The 21,937-nt window shown below is 40.7% G+C and overlaps 1 protein-coding gene across 2 annotated transcripts in view; it reads left to right on the top strand.

The window, feature by feature from the left end:
* Window positions 1–16,961, top strand: part of LOC148896847 (uncharacterized) — a 34,035-nt gene extending 17,074 nt beyond the window's left edge. For both annotated transcript variants that reach the window (XM_088999524.1, XM_088999523.1), the window contains 2 exons: window positions 5,085–5,237; window positions 14,479–16,961. In XM_088999524.1, the coding sequence (XP_088855650.1) occupies window positions 5,085–5,237; window positions 14,479–14,655 (330 nt within the window). In that variant the 3' untranslated portion in view covers window positions 14,656–16,961. The remainder of the gene's footprint in view (window positions 1–5,084; window positions 5,238–14,478) is intronic.
* The last annotated feature ends 4,976 nt before the right edge of the window (window positions 16,962–21,937 follow it).

Below are 21,937 nucleotides of genomic sequence, written 5' to 3'. Positions count from 1 at the left end.
TGCACGAATGAGAACTCTGTGGTCCCTCAGCACTTGAAAATCCCCCCCGGTGAGCGATGCAGAAAGCCAAGGTGTGCCACTGAGTGTCAAAGAGCACAACATTGTCTCTCCCACACTCTCCCTCAGGCTCACACACATGCTCACACACACATACCTCATCTGACAGATTGAGAGCAGTCATCAGGGGGCTGAACTTTAAAATTTACTGTGGAGATTCCGCGGTGACAATGCAAATTTGCAAATGCAGCCCCTCCAGTCTACACATACCAACCAACAGTTTATATATATATATATACAGTAAAGTCTCGTTATATCGATATTCAAGGGAGTCCGAAAAAATATCGATATAACCGGGACTATCGATATATCCGACCCTGTTTGCATGTAATTTTCTCCGTGCGTGCATAGAAATAGTATCGATATAACCGGGACTATCAATATATCCGATATCGATATAACGAGAGAGAGAGAGAGAGGCTGCAGGGTGTAAGATGCTGGCAGGGAAAGCCTACATGGAGCGCCATAACCAGGTGGCTGGCATAGTCTACCGAAACATCTGTGCGGAGTATGGACTGGAAACCCCAAGGTCAAAATGGGAAACACCTCCCAAGGTGGTGGAGAATGACCGAGCAAAGATCCTGTGGGACTTCCAGATACAGCGACAAGATGGTAATGGCCAACCAGATATCGTGCTCATAGATAAAGGGGAAAAGAAAGCCGTTGTCGTGGATGTAGCGGTCCAGAGTGATGGAAACATCAGAAAGAAGGAACATGAGAAAATCGAGAAATACCAAGGGCTCAGAGAGGAGCTGGAAAGAGCCTGGAAGGTAAAGGTGACAGTCGTGCCTGTGGTGGTCAGAGCACTCGGGGCAGTGACCCCCAAACTCGACGAGTGGTTGCAACAGATCCCGGGAACAACATCGAATATCTCGGTCCAGAAAAGCGCAGTGCTGGGAACAGCACGGATACTGCGCAGAACCCTCAAGCTTCCTGGACTCTGGTAGAGGACCCGAGCTAAAATGGGGGACAGACACCACCCATGGTGGGTGAGACGCGGATTTATATATATATATATATATATATATATATATATATATATATATATATATATCACTGATACTGGCAGTGGAAGTTTCTGCCTGATTAATCCAAATGGGAACGAGAGTCTGATGATTGCAGAAATGGTTTACTGCTGGAGTGTATATATTTTAGACGTGGAGATATCAGTTTGATTTTGCTAATTTCTTTGTCAACTTAAACACACTTTGAAAAGCGTGTTTGAATTTTGCTGAGATGTGAATGTCACAAGCACTTTGAGCGTGGGTCAAAAATTCTTGCTTTTTCTAAATATTGATGCAGTTTTGAAAACTGTTGCATTTGGCCTTGTTGTAGCCTGAATGAGTCAGGTTAAAACCCTATATCACTCTCAGCATGCTGACAAAAGAAGCAAAATGACCAGAGTCCAATTCACACGATAAACCAGAAGCAAGATCAAATAACTAAATCATGACTATACAGACAAAACGTGGAATTAAGGAAACAAGAACACTGTTAACAAGAGCGAGATGTCATAAAAACAAACATTTGAGAAGGAGCAGCAACAAGGTCAATAGTCTGACAAGTAATCGGCAGCTTGGCAGTCGTTAAATGCTTAGCTAATGAAAATTGGCAGCAGACGTGCCAGAATGAGTTGCACCTCATTGTTTTCTGTTTTTATTTATGCTTGTTTCAGTGTCCCAATATTATTAGAATTTGGTTTTATAGATGAGCAGGAATGAGTACATTAGAGGGACAACTCATATTAGAGGCTTTGGAGAGAAAGTCAGAGAGGCCAGACTGAGATGGTTTGGACATGTCCAGAGGAGAGAGAGTGACTATATCGGGAGAAGGATGCTGAGCCTTGAACTGCCAGGCAGGAGACCGAGAGGAAGACCGAAGAGGAGGTTTATGGATGTGGTCAAAGAGAACATGAAGGTAGCTGGTGTGAGAGAAGAGGATGCGCAAAACCGGGATAGATGGAGGACATCGATTCGCTGTGGCGACCCCTAAGGGTAAAAGCCGAAAGGAAAAGAAGGTTTTCTATATGAGCAGGATGTCGAGCAACTTTACAGACTGGAACCAAGGCTCATCTTGAGCTAGTCAAAGTGACCTAGGAAAATATCTTGTATGCGACCTAATTATTTCTCATCAATTGCTTGGAACCATTTAGTGAAGCCGGAGAGACACCTTGACATGCAGCACAAGGTTTTTAAACACAACACTTGGTGTACTATGCACACAATAAAGCAGTATTAGATGTAATTATTTTTTCTTTTTCTTTGGAGATGACCCCGATCGATTTAAGTGTTTTGGTATTTGGCTAAGTTTGACTTAGGGCAATATGCACACTTGCATATAAGGCGCACGGTCATCTTTTGAAGACAATGGAGGCTTTAGCGCGCGCCTTATACAACAGAAAATACGGTAATTAGTAAGTGGCCAATTCCAGACATCCAAAAATTAGTTTTTCACAGAGTGGAATATGCGAGTGCAAGTGTTACAGCAAACTGGAATTAGAGGGCCGTTGGGGAAAATTCACTGTAATTGGGAGCAGCTGGCCATGACATCAATAAACTACAAAAATGGTTCATTGTGCTAATGCGGTTATTCTTTTTTTTAAACAAATATAAATCATGAACATCTCAAAGGATTTTAATTAAAAAGTACTGTGGCACCCCTAAAGCGGGATTGTGGGATGAAATTGCAGGTGTCATAAATGTGAAAGCTTATCTTGGCTCCGACGCGAACATGGTAATCATCATTTGAATGCAACATTGCATTGTGCAAACATTTTACGCTGATGTTGTCCATGAATAGCCTTCAGTAAATGCCGCTCTCATTATTTGCCACTTTCTGTATATTTCTGCCGTTGACAGCAATGGGGAAAATGTGTCATTTTCCAGGCGGTTAGTGCCTGAGGGGAATGGAATGTTACATGCCTTGTAAGCATCCTTAAGCAGGTTTGTTGCCGAGCTGTAATTAGTATCATAGTGCTCATATAGAAATGCTCAACATAAAAGCATGTGGTACTTTGACCTTCACTTTCACATTGACTGCACAACATCTTGAAATGGGCACATTTTGTCATTGTATCTGCGTTATCGACTAAAAATGTGATCTGTTCTGTTCAGCGTTGTTTGCAGTGTGCATACAAACACTGAACCATGCTGAAATGAGATTTTCACTTTATTTCAAAAGTAGAATGATCCAGAAAGAAAGCTGTTTTATGCACCTGTGAGCTTCTTGAGACTGCTCGAAAAGAATTGGCATACCAATGCGCCATGTTTCTTATTTGTATTGGACGACTAATTATCGGAGGTTATAGATTTAAAAAACATATTTAGCCCCGGGTAAAGTCAGTGTAATGGTCCCAGTAACGCCTCTGATTTTCGTTGCAGATCAAGCGATTGTCCTGGGGCAAATTCATTTGCATTGTAATGCTTTTTTTCTTCCAATATTTCATCGCTGTTGCGCTTTTTTGTTTATAGATCTAAGAAACTAACATCAGCAAAACTTTTTTTCATTTGGAAAGTATCATATTTTCCAGTGTATAAGGCGCACCCAAAAGCCTTGACTTCAAAAGATGACCCTGCGCCTTATACACAGATGCGCCTTATATGTGAATATTGAGCCACAACAGGTCAAGTTTCCCCTGTAGAAAAAGTGGTTCCGTAACCCAAACCTCTACTGTAGCATCTTATAATGTGGTGTGCCTTATATTTAGAAAACTTTATATATTTATACATTTTATTTGGAAAACTTTTTTTCATTCATTTAAGGTGCGCCTTATAGTTCGGTGCATCTTATACATGTATGTAAAAAGTTTTAAAATAAACTATTCATTGGGGGTGCGCCTTATACTGTGGTGCGCCTTATACACCGGAAAACACGGTAATCGTATTGTCATCGGATTATGTTTTTGCATCACTACACAAAAAGGAACGGGAGAAGGTCAACAAAGAATGCTATTTAGATTCCTCCACTTTCTGAAATAATAATAATAAGAATACAGTGATACCTTGGCTTACGAACTTAAATTGTTACCAGAAAGTGTGTTTAAGGCTAAAAGTGTGTATTCCAAACATCAATTCCCCATGGGAAACAATTAAAATGAGAATAATCAGTTCCCAGTTCCCCATAAAACATAATTTTCAACTAAATAAGCCTTAAAACTACACACAACATACATTATTTTATGTATAATAGATGTGCTATGGTATTGTAATTAAAGAAATAAACTGTACTGTATAATAAAGTCATTTTATTTACCTTTGTGATGGTCGTTGATGGCTTGATGGAATGGATATCTTTTTGCATAAATTGTCTCAAGGAGCTCTGGGTTGTACATCTTGGAAGTTGTGATATTACAACAGCAACAGATGCACGGAGACACACTAGAAACTTCATTAATAGCTGGTTTCCCTTGCTTGTCTTTTCCCTTCAAATTGTACAGATGGCTTGTGCAGGTTATTTGTGGAGCCTGATTGATGGGATATTTTAACCTTGCAGTCTACACTCAGCCTTTTAACTATCAATAAAGTTGAAACGAGTCCAAATTTCACTGTTTTATAATAATAATAATAAATTTCATTTGTAAGTTTTCTATCCACCTTCTCACCTTTGCACTTTTGTTTTTTGTTTCAAGCTCTGTCGTCTGCCTTTCCTGTTCATGTGCAGCTCTGTGTTTCAGTTAACCCCCCCCCCCCCCCCCCCCCCCCCCCCGCCACTGCTGTGTGTGTCCCCTCCCTCCTCTCCCATGGATCTTGACCAATCACGTGCGGCTTTCACCGAAGACTGGGGTCGGGGAATAGAGGACAAAAAAAGTCGGCTGCCATTTCCAGCTTCTTTTTAGGAGCTCCAAGAACCGGCTCGTTTGCGAACGACACAGCACTCATTGTGGCGCTCCGTGTATTTCCCGAAAAAACTTTTATATGCCAAGATTATATTGTCGCAAATTTAACGTTCGTAAGGCGAAAGGTTCGGTAGCTAAAGCGTTTGTAAGCCGAGGTATCACTGTACATATTTTTACTCTCTATGTCTCCCAGGTGTGGTATCTCTCTGGTTGGGTTTGCTACCTGCAGTTAGAGAGAGCCAAAGAACAGCAGGAAAGAGAGGGGGGAGCACTCACAGAAGTGGAGGAAGAGGAACGGTCAGCGCTCAAGGAAGCGGCCCGATTGCATTTGACAAATGCAAAGAAGGTAACATTGATGAAATATTTCAACTACTTTTGATGGAAGCAGTACACTTCACTCATACACAGCGTCTTTTTATATTTCTATTTTATTTACGCTTACCACTTTTCACAAGTAACATGGAGGCCTTCTTTTGTGAGAGTGACAAATCCGACTTGCGAGGCCGCATTTTCCATGATGTCCAAACCAGCAGGAGATGGCTCAACTTAACATTCAGTCGCTTAGCAACCAATGTCAAGTACTGTACAGGCAAGCTTTGGCCATGTCGCTGTCACCGCGCTGCGCTGCACGCCATCTAAACCAAGTTGCAGTGTGTAATCGGCCTTCGAAAAAAGTTAACGAGTAAATCGCGGCAAATCAGTCAAGCAACTTTCAGAAACGAGTGCGAACATCTAACTCATTCACTGCCAGATGATGTTGCAAAAATGTCTCCATTCCTATGCCAGGGTTTTTGTCATTTTCACTCAAATTGCAGGACCCACAGAATATTGAGTTTTTGGACTCTATAAACACTTAATGCAGCGTAAGATACCTTATACTCTCTTCTTTCATTAGAAAAAAAATAGTTAATTCCGAAGTTATATATGGGTCTGGAGTTATCTGAGCTTGAAATGGGGGTGACTGTACAACATACAAAATACATACATATCGATTTATATTGCGCTTAAACAACAGCTGAAGTTGTAACAAAGCGCTAACATGGACAAAAGGCAAATGCTGCTCCCTCGTGGAAGGGAAAAAACAATGCCACAGGTCTGACCAGGGATTTATCGGCAACACCCGCAAGAAAAAACAAAACCCGAACAAATTTGAGAATGGCGCTCCACGCTCTATCTATCTGTCTCGCTAGCTAGCTATTGAGCTGTCTATCTATTGAGCTGTTTGTCTATCTTTCTCGCAAGCTATCTAGCTATTTATTTATTTATTTATTTATTTATTTATTTATTTATTTACTTATGTACCGTATTTATTCGAATATAACGTGGAAAATGTTCGACCTAAAAAGAACTAAAGGTTTGGGTGCGCATTCTAAACGAGGCCTGGGAAAGAAATTCTCATATATATATTTAATGCTTCATCCCTTCCAGGAGGGGGCAGCATTTCCAGGGGTATTCTCGCCCTTCAGTTTCGATTCTCGGAAAGACCCGGATCACGCACATTCCTTTATTTTATTGTTGATTACCATTTCTTTAGCTACACTTCATTTCCTTTCCTCGCCCACACTGAAACGTGAGTTAAGCATTGCTGTTTTGCACAATTACCAATATCCAGACTTTTTATTCAGTGTGAAATTGTCATTCACTGTTTACATTGTCAATAAATGATTTTTATCATGGACGCATGTGTTGTCGCTTACAACGCTTGGTCTGAGCCGAGAAAAAGTGAAACAAAATTTTATACCAATTTTTAATTGAAAATTAGGGGTGCGCGTTATACACACGTGTGCAAGTCAAAGTCAGCTTTATTGTCAAATATGCTAATATGCATGACATACAGCACAGATGAAATTACTGTCCTCTCGGACCCAGCATGCAAGGCACTTATGACTTTAACAAACATAATAAACATGAGAATGCCAATTTGCCGGTTATACTCGAATAATAGCGGTACTTACATACTTTCCTACTACTTACCTACTTACTTTCCTACTTACTTATCTACTTACCTACTTACTTACCTTCTTACTTACCTACTTGCATACATACTTAAATAACTAATGAACGACAGACAGAAATGGTTATAATGAAGTAGACGTACCGGTCAGATCTGCCATGTTGGTGCTCGACTAAGGAACATTCCGGTGTGCGAACAATTCAGGTTATGTCACCAGCATCCTCTTGTAAACAACAGGGCCCCCGGGGGATGTGTGGGTTAGGTGTGAGGAAAGAGTGCTTGAGGCTACATGAACGAAGAGCAAAGTGGACCTTGAAAAAGTAATGTGATTACACACTCAAGCACACAACGCTTCTCGTGGCAGCTCTTCGTGCCGTGAAAAGATGAAAAATGAAATAAGATCTGACCTTGGCGTCATCGTGTGCAGAAGTGTTGAAAGGTTGTGTCGATATATAGCGAACTTAGTCATACCTTTTTTAAGTGTGTGACACAGGGAAACACAGGGTTTAAGATTTCTACTTCAGATAAAATAGCAGATGTGTCTTCAAAGATCCAAGCGTGGTGTCACGAGATATATATGTCTTGCATGTCTTTTGAACTGGCCTCTCCGATTACCCTCTTGAGCTTGTGGAATAAGAGGAAAATAACGTTAATAAGAAGGTTTCTCCAGTACAGTGATGTGTGCTGAAGGCATTATGAGCTGCCATGTTGCCATGCTCAAGCAGTCACGAGTAGTCCTGCCAGAACTAGAGCCTCTTTGTGCATGCTGGTTTATCATCTGGCCCTCACTGAAGGGAACAACTCACTCAGCATTCTTCAAACTCTATATATAACAATCTCTTGGTCTGAGCATTTAAAATCCCTTACTTTTGATCAAAATGTATCCTGTGACTATAAAGTGACCTTCAGTTTTGAAAGGCGATTAAAAATGAAATGTATTATTATTAAAAGCCACCAATGTGCTTTAGAATCTGACACATTCTAGATATCGATCAATATTGTCATATCTTGGATTTGCCGTATTTTAAATGTGCTTCGTTCTAGCTGTAGCGGTTGTGAAGGTACTATATTACTTGTAATTGTATGAATTTGAAGAAGACATTAAAATGTTTCATATTACCGTATTTTCCGGTGTAAAAGGTGCGAAGTAAGGCGCACCCCCAATGAATTTTGTCTTTTCAAACTGTTTCCATTTATAAGGCGCACCTTGAAGGAATGAAAAAAGTTACCCAGAAATAATATATACAATTTTTTTCCCAAAGTTTTCCAAAAATAAGGCAAACCACATTATAAGGCGCCACAGTAGCGGCTGGGGTTATGCACTACTTATGTTTTATAAGGGGAAATGGCGTCGGTAGCTGCTGACAGTAGTTGCCAGACCTTTTGTAGCTCAATATTACTTCACATTTAAGGCATACCTGCGTATATGGCGCAGGGCCATCTTTCGGAGAAAATCAAGGCTTTTGGGTGTGCCCTATTGACCAGAAAATACAGTGGATATTTTGGTCTCTGACTTTGTAACTTATATATCCTAAGTTGAGTGGTATTATAGTGCACTTATAAAAATAAAAATTCAAGATTTCCCACTTTTCATTGTGCAGTAATTCTTGACACTTATGGTATTTGTTAAAAGTTGCCAAGAACTGTTTTACATTGTGAGAGGAGAGGATCAAATCAGTTTTCAAATCAGAAGTAAAAAATAATGACTTTTATAAAAGTTTGATATGCGGGCCGAATAATTTGATGTGGCTGGCCAGATTTGGCCTTCGGGCCTTGACTTCGACACCTGTGCTCTATATCAACCCGACTGTTTCGTATTGTATTCTCTTGAGTGTTGCTCCATTGAGCGGATGCATAATGCAACGCAGCCACGATTCTAGCTTCTATTCCATGCGCCTTATAATACAATGCGCCCTTTATATGGAAACCATTTAAAGATAGGTAATTATATTGCAAAAACTATGGTACTACACAACATAGTTGAACTTAAGTCATGGTAAAAAAATAAAGAAATGATAGTCATCATTCTGCTGCTACGCTAGTATGAGTTGACCACCGCAACAATTCGAGTACTGGGTTTTCCGGTGTATAAGGCGCCCCCAAAAGCCTTCATTTTCCTCCAAAGATTAACCTGCGCCTTATGCGCTGGGGCGCCTTATGTATGAAATAATATTGAGCCACAACAGGTCTCGCAATGACTGTATATCTTTTATTTGGAAAACTTTTATATATTAGATATGGAAAACCTTTTTCATTCATTGAAGTTGCGCCTTCTACTCCGGTGTGTCTTATATTTGGAAAACTTTTATATATTATATTTGGAAAACCTTCAACAATGCGCCCTATATATAAAAACCATTTAAAGGCCATTATACTGCTGAAAAGACGGTACTACACAACATAGTTGGCCTTAAGTCATGTTAAAAAATAAATGATAGTCATCACTCTGCTGCTACGCTAGCTCTCACTTGATGCTGCAGCCATCTCCTCCTCCTCGCCCTCAGATGACAACTCCTGATTGGCTTGCTTATGCTTGTCCTCTTGAAGGCAAATCAAATCCTCTGTGTTGAGGACCTCATTATGGTCAGCAATAAGCTCCACGATGTCATCTGCATCCAGTTCGAGTCCCGTAGGTGCTGGCGGAGATTTTATTACAACAAAAGGCGCGGGTCTGATGATTCCACGGACCCGGAATAATGCGACAAAAGAAACCAAAAAGGGGTGCAGCGAGTAGGCGGGCGGGGGCGACCGTCCAGCCTATCAAGCTAGGCAAAATAAAATGGCACATGGGGGGGGGGGGTCCATAAGCGATCCCGGAAAGCAACAAATTTACCCGATCGCGGCTAATAATCACCTCTGGCGAAGCAAACTATCAAGTCCAACACACTGGCGAGGCGTCGTCCGGCGCTGGTGACAGCGACTCGTTTAAATGTCCCAGTGCCGGTGATTAGGGGATTGACAGCAGCTGGCGAAGGTCTGGAGCGGCTGCCTCGCCCGAGCTGTCAACTCGCATGTGACAAGTTCGGTGTCATTAGTCACGTGAAAGCATTGAGTAAATAAAGCCTTTGTGTAAAGCTTTGTTGCGAAGGATGGTAGCAATGGTGAACTTAGCATATCGGTACCGGGCCGCTAAATCAGACAAACGCACACCTCGTTCGTGTTTCTCAATGATCTCCTTCTCATCTACTGTAATTTTGTTTTGTGTCTTCTTCGGCTGAACACGAGCCTGTGGTGGGGTCTTTTTCCGTCACATAACAGCAAAAGTATCGATTGAAGACGATCGACGTGTGCACTCATAGACAGGGGGTGTGGAAAGGTAGGCCAGCTGGGGCGCTGTTCAGTGGTGTGCTTTGGTGTTCTTCCGCCGAAGATTACTCCGCCAGCCGTGGTGGGGCGGCGCGCCGTGTTTATCCCGAAAAGTAGTGCTTAATCCAAGGTTTAAATTTCATCAATTTAACGTTCGGAAACCGAAAATTTCGTTAGGCAAGGTGTTCGTAAACCGAGGCCCCACTGTATATGAAATAATGTTTAGTCCCTACAGGTCTCGCAACGACTGTCAGTAGCCACCGATTCAACACTGTTACTTGTAAGATAGGGTATCTTCTGACAAGATGTCCCTTATGCAATGTGTGATATGTTATAATATATGATATGAGTAAGACCCAAGGCTGCAACATGCAATTATTCACTGTATTAGTCATTAGCTACAGTGATCACAGAACAAACTTTTACTCAAAGGCAATTGACGTCTCAGAGCCTTTGAGAGTGACAATCCATATATTATTTTTATTTATTTTTTTGTTAAATTCTCCTCGGGTGTTTGTATGCAAGAGATGGCGAAGTAGTGGAGGTAGTGCATATGATTTTGTACCTGGGTCCTCCATACCCCGCTCCCCACAATTTCTTTTTCTGTCCCTTAGAAGCTGAAACCTGTAGAGAAAGCATCCTCTTAAATGCGCACACACACACACACACACACACACACACACACACACACACACACACACACTGCAAGCCCACATTGTTACGATCCAAATGAGTTCCCTTGACAATCCGTGTCAGGATGTCGCTTGGAGCCTGCCGCTTTAGCAAAGCAGTCACATGCACTCGTCTCTTCTCTGCCGGCCTTGCGACCCCGCACTTGAGAACTCGATAGGATTCTTATTACTATGGGCTCTTACAACTTCTCTTTAGTTTTGATTCTCTTGCTTAAAAAAATAAGCATAAATCTTTGCACTCTGCTTACTCTGCATTTACACACTGAAAATTACAGCGCTCTGCTTCCCGTCCTCAGTGGCAGGGGAAGCAATTTTATCACCCCGCTCCGCCTTTGAGTTCAGTAATTACACACAAGCGGAGTATTTTACAGAGATAAATCTGCTCGCTGCGTTGGGAATTTTTTTTAGTGGGGGTTCTTGCTTGCAATATTTCACCAATATAGCAAATTTGATAGTTTGTTTCATAGCCATATGCACTGAGAGACTGCAGTATTCAATGTAAATATGTTGCTTTCAGAAGTTCCGGTAATAATTTTATATATTTCTAAGTAAATACAGGAATAATTTGGGGAAGGGTTAGATTCAGTTGTGGTTGAATTCTTGTTCAATCCAACACACAGGTATCAAAGTCAAGGCCCAGGGGCCAGATCTGGCCCACCATATCATTTTATTCGGCCCGCGAAAGCAAATCAAGCATGTCAAGTTCCATGATGCTTGTTAAATTCCAAAGCAAAATTTCAAATTGTCCCATTTAAACCACAATAACAGTCATTCTTCTTGACTTTAGATTTGAAAACTAGTTATTCATCAATTTCATCAAATTCATCAATCACCCCTGTCCTCCAGCAACTCCACTGGCTCCCTGTTAAACATCGAATCAAATTAAAAAAAACTTCTGTTTACATTCAAAGCCATCCATAACCTTACCCCTCCCTATCTTTCTGACCTGCTTCAAATCTCTGTTCCCTCTCGGTCCCTCAGATCCTCACCCTCCCTTCACCTCTATGTGCCCTCCGCCCGTCTCACCACGATGGGATGCAGAGCTTTCAGCCGCTCTGCTCCCAAACTCTGGAATTCACTTCCACCCAACATCCGTAATATTGACTCCCTCCCTATTTTCAAGTCCCACCTCAAAGCCCATCTGTTTAAAATTGCTTTCAATGTCTAGTTCAATCTGCTATTTTATTATTTATCATTTTACTTATGGTTTTATTGTTATGTGCTTTGTTTTATTGTTTTTATTGTAAAGTGTCCTTGGGTTTTTTGAAAAGCGCTTGAAATTAAATGTATTATTATTATTATCATGGCTTCCCCAAATTCATAACGGCCCTCGAGAGGGAACTATAACTACAACTTGGCCCGCGGCAAAAAATGACTGATACCGCTGCTCTAACATGTAGCACGAATGGACTTCCTTTTTTTTGCGACATTGCAGCATAAAGTGAAATGTTACTTTTGTGTGTGTGTCCTGTTGTTCAATCTGCCCCATGACATTATGATGATGAAAGTTTTCCGAAAAAGTACATTGCAGGCCACATGCATGAAGTCAACAGTCTCAAATTGGGCCTTAAACTGGACAGTGATTTTAAACTTAACCAACAAATTTGTGTTGTTGTAAATCCAGCTTCTTTCATCTTCGGCAGTTGGCTAAAATAAAACTTATCCTTTCTCATGAGCACCTTGAAGTAGTAATTTATGCCTTTGTCACATCTCTGCTCGATTACTGTAATCCGCTTTACTTTAGAGTCAGACAATCCTCCATGAAGCGTCTCCAGCTAGTCCAGAATGCTGCTGCTCACCTCTTTACTGGTACTCATAAGAGGGAGTATATAACTCCTACTCTGGCTCCCTATCCATTTTAGAGTTGTTTCCAAGATCTTATTTGTCTTCAAACCTTTAAAGCTAATCCACCACTACACACCTTCCTGGCGCCTCAGGTCTGCTGACCAGACATGATGACATGTGTCAAGAACTAAACAGAGGCTCAGAAGGGATCGAGCATTTTCTGTTGCTGGTTCCACTTTCTGAAATGACCTCCCACTGAACATTCGACAAGCCCCCTCGCTGCCCATCTTAAAAAAAATGCCTCAAAACACACTTGTACTCTTTGTATTTGACTCAGCATGATTCCGACTTAATCTTAGTTTCACTCCATGGTGCTTTCTACCATCTTTGTGACTGCTTTATTACCTGTAAATGATAGCAGTCCATGTTAAGTTTCAGGTATTTTTAAAGCGCTGTATAAATCAATATGTATTGTGTTGTATTGTTCCCCCCCCCCCTTTCTGTCATAATAATACTAATACTTCGCTGCTGTGAAATGTAAATTTCTCCACTGCGAGACTAATAAAGGCAAACCCAATCCAATCCAATACATTTAATTTATGAGCACCTTTCAAAATTTTCAAGGTCACAGTGTTTGTTTTTTTTTGTGAGCAGCGGCAGCCATTCACTCGACCTGAAAGTAACAGAGCAGCTAAGTTATGAAAGCGGGATGTTCCACTAAAGAAGCTAATTTGCCAAATGAAAGCAAAAATCTGTTTGCCACTGTTTTGCGAGCCTCGCTGGCAGCATACAAGCGACTCAATGATAATTCAGCTATCCTAAACCGGCACATGGAGACTTAAAGTGCCAGAGCTGCGCATTTCCCTCCCCTCCAAGTGGCTGTTTGCTGACATCTCAACTTTGCTCTGCTAAATTCAGCGGACTCGTTTGTTAGCGTGACAATCCAGGGACGCAAGGATTCGATCGAGCAAGGAAATGACTATACCAGCAAGACTCGACTTGACAGGATTGTTTAGCTCAAGGTCAGAGTAAAGTTGTACGTATTCTAATACGCTGTCAAAGCTGGCTGGAAGGTTAAAGATTTTTATCACACTCCAGAGACATTTTTGACTGGAATTGGTTTTTCTGAAAGCTGGAGAATCCTTAAATTCTTAATGCACGTACATGTAAATAGCACACATGCATTTAATTATATGCATGTACATTATGTCATTGCTTTTACGTCTTTGAGCCAACAGACTTCTTAGGCCGGTAGCACGTAGGCTTAATTATGCTAATAAGATAACCCAGTTTCACGGATAGAACATTAGAGGGAATCAAATTGGCTAATGAGGTGAATACAGTGCCAGAGAGAGAACTATAGGGGGAATCAGAGTGGATAAGTAATCAGATTGGCTAATGAGGTGAAATCAGAGTCAGGGATAGAGCAATAGAAGTAATCAGATTGGCTTAAGGGAGTGGTCCACTGCTTCCCCAGCCTTAGAGAAGGACCTATCAAAGCAGAGGTCTTGCACGACCATTTCTGTCCATTAGGGATATAGGGCCAGGTTACCAGCACTTTAGTTCGCTGACGAAGCTTTTAGGATGAGGGGCGAAATGTCCGACACCTTCAATGAAGTACAGATGACGGCTTAAGAAACCTTTTCATCAATGGACCAGTCCTGTGTGACGGAGAGCCTGCACAGACGTTCTCGGAGCCTTGACATGTTTTTTTTTTATAATTAATGGAAGGCCACTTAAACCTGATATGAAAGAATATGCTTGTATCCTATGTCTAAACTTCCTTTTTGTATGAGATACTTTTTTTCTAAACGGATCGCTCATGTCAATCCTTTTTTTGTGTTTGGCAGCTGCACAGCAAGCTCCGCTGTGATGACCAACCCATGTTGGAGCATGTGGAGCAGGTGCTGGGCGAGCTCGGAGGAGAATTGGAGGGCGAGGAGTCCGAAGTCGCGATTGATGATGACTACGAACCCGTTAGTGACGAGGAGGAGGCCAAAGAGGAGGATACACCCATGGAACACTGACTGACAATACTCCCTGTTTTGTATATCACATTTGTCTTTTCAATTCCTATTAAGTGCCTTTCCATTGGCCAAACACTTGTTTATAGGAGAACTGAATTGAAGTCAATTAAAAGCAGTGGCTGACTCAGTCAATTGAGCTCTTTGTTAAATGCTTTCTTGGTGTTTTTGTCTTCAGAAATCTCATAAAGCCTATTTCACAAGTTATGCTCTGAATCGATATGCTGACATTCCACACTACATTCTCCCTGCAACAAATTCTTCTGACTGTAATGAGAACCTCAAGACAACTGGTTGTTTTTTGGTTTTTGGTTATTTTGATTCAACCAAAACCAGTTTTGTTTCTCACATGAAGGGCCAAGCTTGTATCCCGTGCACTTGGACTAATGCACATCGTTGACTCACCAAAACTACTACAAATTGTCTTTTTCAGATCAACTGTCAGGGTCCCACCTATATGGAATTCTTTTGTAGTTTTTTTTTTTATTACTGTATTTCCCGGTGTATAAGCCACACTGAAGTATAAGGCCCACCCCCAATGAATGGTGTATTTTAACGTTTTCCATATATAAGGTGCACCGGACTATAAAGCGCATCTTCAATGAATAAAAAAAGTTTTACAAATATATATAAAAATACAAAAGTTTTCCAATTAAAAGGCACACCACATTAAAAGGCGCTACAGTAGAGGCTGGGGTTACACACTACTTCTTCTATAGGGAGAAATGGAGTGAATGGCTGCTGACAGTCATTGCGAGACCTGTTGTAGCTCAATATTACCGTACTTCATGTATAAGGCGCACCTGCATATAAGGCGCAGGCTCATCTTAAAGAAAATCTAGGCTTTTGGGTGGGCCTTCACCAGAAAATATGATATTACAGTAAAGTCTCGTTATATTGATATTCAAGGGAGTCCGAAAAAATATCGATATAACCGGGACTATCGATATATCCGACCCTGTTTGCATGTAATTTTCTCCGTGCGTGCATAGAAATAGTATCGATATAACCGGGACTATCGATATATCCGATATCGATATAACGAGACTTTACTGTATTTCATTACTTCTTTTTCCAGATTATTAAAATTTTCATTGAAGCAACATCACTGTCATTTTGAGACGCTTAGACTCTTTAGTTTCTTGCCACTTTTCGAGCCAAGTAAATATCAGACCGCAATCTTCAATGTCAGAGAACGGAGCAGCAGGCTATACTTTTCACTGACAGTGCTGCTTTAATGTCAAAGTGACAGTTGTGTCACGAAAGAGAGGGAAAGAAGTGGTTGGGGTCACAAGCGGATTTAAATGATTCATCATTTGTCGTCAAGAATGCCAATCAATGGTGGTTTAACATGTAAATTTACTGACGTGCTTGCATATAGGGAATCGGGATTGTGGGCGCAATTTCAAGCTAAACCTAGAATGCGCTCAAATTTTGGATTGGATTGGATTGGATTTGCCTTTATTTTTAAAGATGAACTTAATTTAACCGTTAAGTTTTTGAATGCACATATCAATCCTCTTTAATTTTTCAAGTACCTTTTGCACAGCTTACCGTATTTTCCTGTGTATAAGGCGCACCGAAGTATAAGGCGCGCCCCCAATGAATGGTGTATTTTTTCCACATATAAGGTGCATCTGATTATTTCAATGAATGAAAAAAGTTTTAATAATTTCTAAAAATATAAAGTTGTTCCAAATATAAGGCACACCACATTATTATTTGCTAGAATAGAGGCTGGTATTACGCACTGTTTACTACTACAGGGGGAAATGGCGTCGGTGGCTGCTGAAAGTATGCGCGAGACCTGTTGTGGCTCAAAAATAAACTTATCCTGTGACTGTAAAGTGACCTTGAGAGTTTTGAAAGGCGCTTATGAACTAAAAGTATTATTGTTATTGTCAATTCGACTTCACATATAACCGGTGTATAAGGCGCGGGTCATCCGTTGAAGAAAATGAAGGCTTTTCGGGGCACCTTATACACCGGAAAATACGGTACTGAAACATGAGCTTACCAAGAAAATAACTGATATTTGATCAATGAATCAACAAATACCTTTTCGAACTCTATTTCCATGCATGTATTTTCTGTGACTTTTGTTTCCATGCATTTTTGCTTTACCCTTAATGCTGATTACCACTGGATTTTTGTGTGTAATGTATATGTACAGTATACAATAAGTATTGGAACCTTTATGATTACATAGCTTTCTGCCCCATTTCGTCCTAAAATGTCATGTGATCTTCCTTGAAAACCAAACACTAGAGTCACACTTTCTGGGGACACAAACAATACACACGGCAAAACCCCCCCCCAAAAAAAACGCATTCACGGATGTCACAGTGCAGGGGGGAAACTATACTGTATGCAAATTTTCCCGTTGCGGGACTTTCGGATTCTGATGAATCTTTGAATTTACTATGTGCTTGAATAATTTTGCACTGTGTCAAAATTGTGCACTTTCACCGTGACGTGTTGGCCTTGTAAAAATAGAAAGATGCTTTCCAAGTGATGATACAATGAAAACCCACATCTTCATTACAAACCATGCAAGTATTAGACCAAGTCAAATTCAGTTCACCATGCATATCCCACACACCAACACACACACTCACTCCTCTTTGAAGGATTTAGTCGACTGTAAATGGAAACATTATCTGAAATCTTTGTCCTGATGATTGTGATCTGGCTGCAAGCTGAGCAAACCGTTTCACAATATGAAGGTTGCGATATGTGCTGCTTCAGTGCTGTTTTTTTTTTTTTTTTTTGTGTAATCGCGAAGATGTCAAATAAATCTCTGCAGTCTCGGATATGTGATACTAGTTGCATTTTATCACCGCCTAACGCGATATGATCTGTTGTTAGAGTGTCAAGGCCTTTTTCAATACATTTTTAGCGTGTGTTTGTGTGTGTGTGAGGTTTATAGTGTATGATAATGTAGCAGTAGTGCAGGCTTTAAGCACTGACTACCTACAGCGAGGCTGTCATCCAGCATTTGGCTGCATAATTACATGTTCTTACATTTGTGTGGGTGTGCGTGTCAACGTACGTGTGTTTAATGACTCCAGGGGTGACTGAACATGGTCGGTCAGCCCTTTGTAGTTATTTCTGAGGTGACCTATTGTGAGTGGGCCATGGTGCATGCACAAAGCCTCGGGTAATCTCCAAATCCTTGGCCATTCTCACACCTGTGCATCAGCATCACCAGAGTATTTTTTTTACTCCCTGAGAGGGCACAACGTGATTTTCACACAAGGACACACATTCAATCACGAGGAAAGGACACTCACTACACAGCATAGCTGGCCTCTATCTCTTATCTTTGCTAGAATCGGATTCTTGAAAGCAAGGGCATGGTAAATTACAATAATAATGTAAAGAAATGTAATAATCCACTAATAATCTCCACTGCGAGACTAATAAAGGTAAATCTAACCAATCAAATCGAATATATACAACTGGAATAATATAACAATAATAATAATAACAATAATTAATAATAGCAATAATAATACATTTCATTTATTAATGCCTTTAAAAACACTCAAGATCACTTTACAGTCACAGGATAAGTTGTTCTATGGCTGGGCAGTGGCAGCCACACGCGCCCGCGTTCACTCAACCTGGAAGTAACTCAAATAGATAGAAAGCTAGCTAGCTAACTAGCTAATAGCCATTTAGCTAGCTAGCTAGACACCTCATAGATAGTGAGCTAGACAGCCAGCTTGCTAGAAAGATAGTGACTAGATGTCAAATACACAACAACAATAATAAATAATACATTTCATTTCTAAGCGCCTTTCAAAACTCAAGGTCACCCCACAGTCACAGGACCAGTTCCTCTGTGGAATGGTTTTCCGCGTCCATTTTGACACATTTGGTTCTTTTAATTGGTGCGAAATGGGATCCTTTGTTTGGGTGGGTGGGAGTTAAATTTTGTCACCGTCATTCTCAGAATCAGAATCATGTATAGGCCAAGTGCGTTGAAAACACAAGGAATTTGACATGACAAATAAGTATGGAGGACACCAATAAAGGCTAATGTAATTGGATTGGATGTATCTTTATTCATCTCGCAATGGAGAAATTTACATTTCACAGAAGCAAAGTTATGAAAGGAAGAGGAAAGGATAGAAGTAGAAAAACAAAATACAGGAGCTGCTGGAAATCTAATGTAATTCCTTCATGTAATTGGTACCCCTAAGAACAACTGAGTTTCAAGTGAGTACAAAGCTGGAGCCACAATGAACTAAATGAAATGAATGAATATTGTATTGTATTTGTATTTTGTATTTTTGTATTTTGTGTTTTGTTTGTTTGTTTGTTTTTCTACTTTTATTCCTTTCATCACTTTGCTGCTGTGAAATGTAAATTTCTCCACTGTGAGACTAATAAAGGCATATCCAATCCAATCCAATGACTATAATATAACGGGATGCTGTTCCACAGGGTTTTGCAAAATTGCAAAGAGGCACTATACACTTATAATTTTGGGTTACTGTTTAGAGAGTTAATGGATAGAGTGAGAAGTTGTTTAAAATTCTGCTGGATTTTGGAGTTGCTGGAAAAGATGGTGGTCAGGGTGCTGGACCCTCCGCACCCTGACCACCATCTTCACCGTAAGATCTTCACACATACAGTACAGGAATACGTTTGAAACCATTCATCCTCCATGACTCCTTCTGATAAAACTACAAATTTATAGACTGTTAATAACATTTTTTTAAATGTGTTTTCATATTATCCACTGGATAACAAACCATGTCTGCACTGAGTGCACTGAAAGTGGGTGTGGAAAACTAGTCCGCCAGCCACGGTGGCGCTGTTCGACCGTGTGGTTTGATGTTCTTCCACCGAAAACCAGTCTGCTAGCCATTGTGGCGCTCCGTGTGTTTCCCAACAACGAGTTTGTCATGTTTGTAAGGTTAAACGTTTGTCAGCTAAAACGTTCGTCAGCTGAGGTATCACTGTATCGCATATCCCTGTATGATATAATCGGTGCCTGATTACCTCAAAGTGAGTGTTTGGAAAAAAACAGAAAACATCCTGGATTATTGGAAATGAAGGAAGGTCAATCTATGAACAAAAAAGCATTTACATATTTATTACATTTTACAGGTTTGCTCGTTTCATTGACATTTGATGGTGCAAAAGTTAGGAAGCAGGCCAAAGGAAGAATCCATTAAACGTTGGTGAGGAGCCCGGATTTCATTTTACTTTTGTATGCCTTGCAAGGTTCTTCTCATCATTCTCAGCACATAATGCATCTTAATGACAACATCTTGGCATTTGCAGAGGCAGCATATTTCTTTAAAGGGTGACACAGGATTGAAAATGAATTTGTTTTAGTTTGCATACAAGTCCCCGGAATGGAATGCCTGCCCACACTTTTCCACCCAAAACTAAACAAATGACTAAATCAGCCTAAATCCGCATACAGTCTCAAGTGTTTTCCATCCCCACAATGCCAAGGCTGCAAAGAAACTTAACGTCTCACTCTTTGGTCTTAAATTTAAGAATGCCGCAAATCCAACCTACCTTGAAGTGACCCTTGATTGAAACCTTTCTTTCAAAGAACATAAAAGGGGCAGCAGCCAAAGTAAACTTCAGAAACAAACTGCTCTTCAAGTTTGTTGGAGCAAAATGAGGCGCAACAACTTTCACACTAAGCATCTCAGCAACCCACCATGTAGTCTGCAGCAGTATATTGTGCCCTATAGTGTTCAGGTCACACAGAGACAGCAAATGGACATCTTAACACAACCATGAGATTTATAAATGGAAGGAACCACTCCCATTTCCTTCCAGCGAACAGCAAATACCCAAAAGATTCACATTATAAGGCGCTATTTGTAATTGTATTTTATTTATTATAGTATCTATGCTTGTCTGTGACTGTAAAAAGTCCTTGAGAGCTTTGAACGGCGCTTAAAATAAAATGTATTATTATTGCAGTAGAGGCTGGGTCTAGGCACTACTTGTACGGGGTGGAAATGGAGTCGGTGGCTACTGACAGTAGTTGCGAGACCTGTTATATTATTACTGTATTTTCCCGTGTATCATGTGCACACTCAATGAAAAGTGTATTTTCTAACTTTTTTCCATGTATAAGGCGCACCGGACTACATGACGAACCCGCAATGAATGAAAAATATTGTCCAAATATAATATCTAAATATATAAGGTTTTCCAAATGTAAGGCACAAAACATAAGGCACTACAGTCGATGCTCGGGTTACGCACTACTTATTACTAATATGGGGGGAAATGGAGTCGGTGGCTGCTGACAGGAGTTGCAAGACCTGTTGTGGCTCAATATTACTTCACATTTAAGGCGCGCCAGCATATAAGGTACAGGGTCATCTGTTGACGGAAATCAAGGCTTTTGGGTGCCTTATACATCTAAAAATACGGTAGATATTTTTATCTCTGACTTTGAAACTTTTATCTGCTAAGTTGAGTGGTATTCCAGTGCCCTTATACAGGTCAGAAAATTCAAGACTTCCCACTTTTCCTTGTGCAATCATTCTTGATATTCATGGTATTTGTCACAGATTGCAAGAGTTACACTGTGAGAGGGTAGAATCCATCATATTTCTCCTCCAAGGCTGAAGAGAATGACCACTCGAGTTTGAACTGTTTCCTTTCAATGCCAAGCTTTACTATCCTGCATGGGGCGTCGTCCTTTGTAAGACGTTGCTGTGTTGCTTCTGAGTGTCAGCGTTCTTGAAAGCGACACAAAAGAGGTCATTTGTTCTTTTTGGTTGACTAATGACAGGCAGGAAGTGCATGTCTGTCATCGGTGTGATATTCCGGCCGTGACCGTGCATTCAAACTGCATTAATGACATAATTGAACCCACGGGTTTGTGACCCAAGGGTTCTTTTTTCTGACAGCCACCGTGGGACGCCATTAATCATGCGACCTTTCGCGTGTGCTGAGAAACCATTTCTTACACTGGATGGATTAGCCGGCTGAATGGATGCAGCACGGTTGACCTCCAGTAGGCTTTACAGTCCTTGCAACTGACTGACGTGATGGGTTCGCTCGTACTGGCAGCACTCCGGAGCTTAAGGTGATCATTTCATTGCATTTGGATTTGTCTCAAAGTGATCCTTTTGGGGAAATACGTTTTTTTTCTGCAATCAATCGGTCAAGAAGTCAAAATCAGTAACAAATAAAAGTTTTGGGAAAGGGAAACAAACTTTTCTTTTGGATTCTTCTGGAACTAATTGTGTCTCTAAATGGGCCCTGGTGAAAAGTCATTATTTTGTTGCACTAC

Source organism: Hippocampus bargibanti, linkage group LG06, assembly GCF_051943395.1.
Source record: "Hippocampus bargibanti isolate YZ-2025 linkage group LG06, ASM5194339v1, whole genome shotgun sequence".
Classification (NCBI taxonomy): domain Eukaryota; kingdom Metazoa; phylum Chordata; class Actinopteri; order Syngnathiformes; family Syngnathidae; genus Hippocampus; species Hippocampus bargibanti.
Note: the sequence above shows the minus strand (reverse complement) of the source record. Positions and strands in the feature narration are given on the sequence as shown.